We start from the raw sequence: 4,604 nt of genomic DNA on the forward strand, positions 1-4,604 counted from the left end.
TTTTCTTTAACAGCATCTACAAACCAGGCTATACTTAGTAAATTTTTTATGTAAAATACTTCCAGATAGTTGCTTCTCCATACTCAAATGCAATGTAGTTAAAATATATTAAGGAACCATCATAAAATTATGACTATTTTGTGATTTTTAACTTTTTCTTATTTTCTTCCCAAACTTTGCATATTTCTGGTGAAAAAAAAATGTACGGAGCTACAACTTTACATTACATAAAAAAATTGCGCATTTAATAAAGATTTCAGAAAGGTGCCACTCTTACTGTTTCAAATAGAAAAAAAAGTTATAGGCGCTTTTGTGGGTAAAGGACTGAGACACGCTAGAATGTATTTAATAGATTTAAATTTAAGTTGCTCTTGTTAACGACCAATGACATGCTAAATAGTACAAAGGTACATTATTACCTGCTCCTGACATTATTTTATGTTACTTACCGGAATTAGTGAAAGTTGATTTTGTGAAATTGGACCCTTCGAACATTGTGTTATTAATACTATGACAGAGAACACGCAGTATACTTCGCATGAATATGCGGATATTCACGCACTTAAAGTGAAGACAGTGGCAACAGAGCGTCACGACAATAAAAAAATTTCGTCGACAAGTGTAGCCAAGTTTAGGCAACTGGATTATAATGGCAGCGACAGCAACGTTGCGAGGAACAGCTGTTATTGCCTTTACAATTTTCATAAAGAGCGGGACAATTCACGAAAAGTTTAAAATTAAATATATGTAAAATGGAGAAACTAAAAAATTTAAATAACTTTGTGATTGCGATTACTAAAATATCACATATTGTGCATCTAGCAAACGAAACTTTCAAAATGTGTAACAACAATAGGAGATGGTGGGTTCGTCCTGCAAACCATACGCGAGAAGAGGAAGGCTTCTTCAGGACATGCATTCAGCAGTTGCAGCAAAAGGATGAGGAGCATTTTTATAAAGTCACGCGAATGACGGTCAAAAACTTCAATTTGTTGCTGACACTACTGCAGGAGAGACTGCGCCGGTTCTCAAACAGAAAACCAATATGTCCTGAAACACGTTTGGCTTTAACATTAATGTAACAAAATGAAGAACGTAAGAAAACCGGCATTAATCATGCCTGTTACGGTATCCGACGGATGCTATCCGCACGGATCTATTCCTATTCGCAATGTCCTAACGAGTGATTTTAAAGACTTAGATTCATGCGAATGGCATCCGTCGGACTGGAACAGGCATGTATCCGAAGGATGCCAGTTGCATGAATTTAAGTCTTTAAATCAATGGTTAGGATAATGCGAATAGGACGAGATCCGAGCGGATAGCATCCGTCGGATACCGTATCAAGCATGAATGTTTTTGTAAATATGTATGTAATTAATTTCAGCTCAGGGGTGCAACTTCAATGTAAATGCATGGACATTCAAAATGGGTGTATCTACTGTAAAACAAGTTATTTACGAAACATGCGACGCTATTTGGAATGAGCTTCATGATATATATCTATCTACTCCAAACCGATCGGAACAAGTATTAATAGCTGAAAAATTTGTTGTAAAAACTGGAATGCCGAATTGTTTAGCAGCAATTGATGGAAAACATATAAATATTGTCCGTCCATCAAACAGTGGCTCCTTATATTACAACTATAAGAAGACTTATAGCATTGTACTGCTGGCGGCATGCGATGCAAATTATGTTTTTACTTACGTAGATGTCGGGGCTTTGGGAAGTCAGAGTGATGGCGGCATGCTCGCGCAAAGTGCTTTCGGAAAGAAATTGTTAAACGGAACTTTAGAAGTGCCTCGTGAAGTTAATTTGCCGGGAACATCGTGCAGTTTTCCATATTACTTTGTTGGTGATAGCGCATTTCCACTTAAGGCCAATTTAATGCGACCTTTTCCAGGTAGTAATTTGCCGGCAGATAAGGAAAAGTTCAATATGGTACTATCCAAAGCTCGGTTACACATAGAGAATTCATTTGGCATTCTATCAAATCGTTGGCGAATACTTCATACAAATATATCAGCTTGCCCAAAGAATGCAGACAAAATAGTCTTAGCTACAGTCCTTCTACACAACTTTCTGATGCTACAAAACGATCGAAACTACTTCACGCTTGAGTTGGTAGATCGAAATGAAAATAACCAAGAGATTCATGGCCACTGGAGAAATGAAGTGAATCCATTAGATTCTTGTCGTCAGGGAGCAGTAAACCGTTCTTCTTCATATGCCTTTGAATTACGAAATATTCTTAAAGAATTTATACGAACAAGTTTTTAAACATTATGGTTTGTTTATCTCACACATACCTAAGCTTTTTAGCCTATATTATATATAGTGACTCAAATAAGCGTTCGCAAAACCATATTATACAATACTCGCAAAGATTTTAGAGTTAAAATTGTTTGCAATTTTTCATAAAATTAAGCTCATAACATGATACACCATATTTATCAAAGGTTCAAACTTTATACAAAATTTAGAAAAACTACATAATTCTATTGAAATTTCTAACTTTTTAAACGAGTTTCCAGAGCTTTTGGGTTTACAGTTTTTTTGCTTGGAAACTAAAAAAATTGTAGCTTTCTAAATTTTGTATAAAGTTTGAACCTTTGATAAATATGGTATCATGTTATGAGCTTAATTTTATGAAAAATTGCAAACAATTTTAACTCTACAATCTTTTCGAGTACTGTATAATATGGTTTTGCGAACGATTATGTGAGTCATTACATACACTCACGGAAAAAAGTATTTTCACAGAGAATTTTTAATAATGTATGCAAAAAATTCTATTTTAATTGTTTTCGTTAATGTTTTATAAAAATATGCAACAAAAAACATTAAAGCTTTAATTTCTAAGCTTTGTGCAAAACTCAGGAACATTTAAATAATGTTCAACTTTGTAATTCGATTTTTTATAATTTTTTGAGCACGCATTTTTGTATCCCATCCACTTTTAATATAAAGTGCAAGTTTGAAGTTTTTAAAATATCGCGTTGATTTATGGCAATTTTTTTACACATTCGAAAATGTTTTTTGTATTGAAGAAAATGTGTGAAGAAATTGCCATAAATCAACGCGATATTTTAAAAACTTCATACTTGCACTTTATATTAAAATTGGATGGGCTACAAAAACGCGTGCTAAAAAAAATATAAAAAATCGAATTACAAAGTTGACCATTATTTAAATGTTCCTGAGTTTTGCACAAAGCTTAGAAATTACAGCTTTAATTATTTTTGTTGCATATTTTTATAAGACATCAACGAAAACAATTAAAATAGAATTTTTTGCATACATTATTACAAATTCTCTGTGAAAATACTTTTTTCCGTGAGTGTATAACTTTTGTACTGTAAAAGTAGCTTTTGAATTGTAAAAGGATGATTTTGGAAAAACTATCATCTTTTCGAAATCAGAATATCGTTACCTTAATCCACAAAGGCCCTAACCAACACTTTTTACGAAACTGCGTTTTTCACAGATTTTGGTAAGATATAGTTATTAAAATACACTTAATTAAAATTTTAAAGTGTTAGCACCAAAAACAACGGAGTTACATGCCACTTTTTAAAAAGCCCTACCGGTTTTTGATATTCTTTTTATACTATTTTTAAATTAAAAAAAATGTTGATTAGGGCCATTGTGTATTAAGGTAACGATATTTGTATTTCAAGGAAAAAAACATGAAGATATTTAAATAAAATTAAACAGGACTTTTTGACATTTCAATTCCGACAAATTTGGTCAGCAGAAAAGGCCTGCATATTTTTGTACCTAACAGGCTAACCTAATATTCGCGGCTTGCGTTTTGGTACGCATGCCGTCGAATTTGTTTTTTTTGCGTCACCTGAAATCGACTTGCATGCGTTTGCATTTGATTTCATTGAGCGAAACGTCAAATCAAAATGTCACGCAGAACAAAAATTGGAAATTGAGTTAGCTTCATACGCACGCCGTTCAATTTCGGTTGATCTCATACAAGTTGCATGTGCATGAGAAATTTTTGACAATAAATTGGCGGCGTGCGTGAATATTAGGTTAGCCTGTAATACTACTGATATGTGCATATGTAATGGGTGATTTTTTTGAGGTTAGGATTTTCATGCATTAGTATTTGACAGATCACGTGGGATTTCAGACATGGTGTCAAAGAGAAAGATGCTCAGTATGCTTTGACATTTCATCATGAATAGACTTACTAACGAGCAACGCTTGCAAATCATTGAATTTTATTACCAAAATCAGTGTTCGGTTCGAAATGTGTTGAATGTGTGAAAAGTTGGCAGAAAATCCGCTTTTTTATCGACAAATTTTGTTCAGCGATGAGGCTCATTTCTGGTTGAATGGCTTCGTAAATAAGCAAAATCATGCGATTTGACGCCTTTAGACTATTTTTTGTGGGGCTACGTCAAGTCTAAAGTCTACAGAAATAAGCCAGCAACTATTCCAGCTTTGGAAGACAACATTTCCGAAGAAATTCGGGCTATTCCGGCCGAAATGCTCGAAAAAGTTGCCCAAAATTGGACTTTCCGAATGGACCACGTAAGACGCAGCCGCGGTCAACATTTAAATGAAATTATCTTCAAAAAGTAAAT

General features: G+C 33.8%; 1 protein-coding gene across 1 annotated transcript; it reads left to right on the forward strand.

The window, feature by feature from the left end:
• Positions 1 to 502: 502 nt before the first annotated feature.
• Positions 503 to 2,329, forward strand: LOC118751635 (protein ALP1-like). Its single transcript, XM_036486454.1, has 2 exons — positions 503 to 1,080; positions 1,382 to 2,329. The coding sequence occupies exons 1-2, from the start codon at positions 753 to 755 to the stop codon at positions 2,281 to 2,283; spliced, it is 1,230 nt and encodes a 409-aa protein (XP_036342347.1). The 5' UTR covers positions 503 to 752; the 3' UTR covers positions 2,284 to 2,329.
• The last annotated feature ends 2,275 nt before the right edge of the window (positions 2,330 to 4,604 follow it).

The sequence above is a fragment of the Rhagoletis pomonella genome, unplaced genomic scaffold (genome assembly GCF_013731165.1).
Source record: "Rhagoletis pomonella isolate Grant_MI unplaced genomic scaffold, Rhpom_1.0 Rhpom_scaffold_00001, whole genome shotgun sequence".
In the NCBI taxonomy this organism is placed as follows: Eukaryota; Metazoa; Arthropoda; class Insecta; order Diptera; family Tephritidae; genus Rhagoletis; species Rhagoletis pomonella.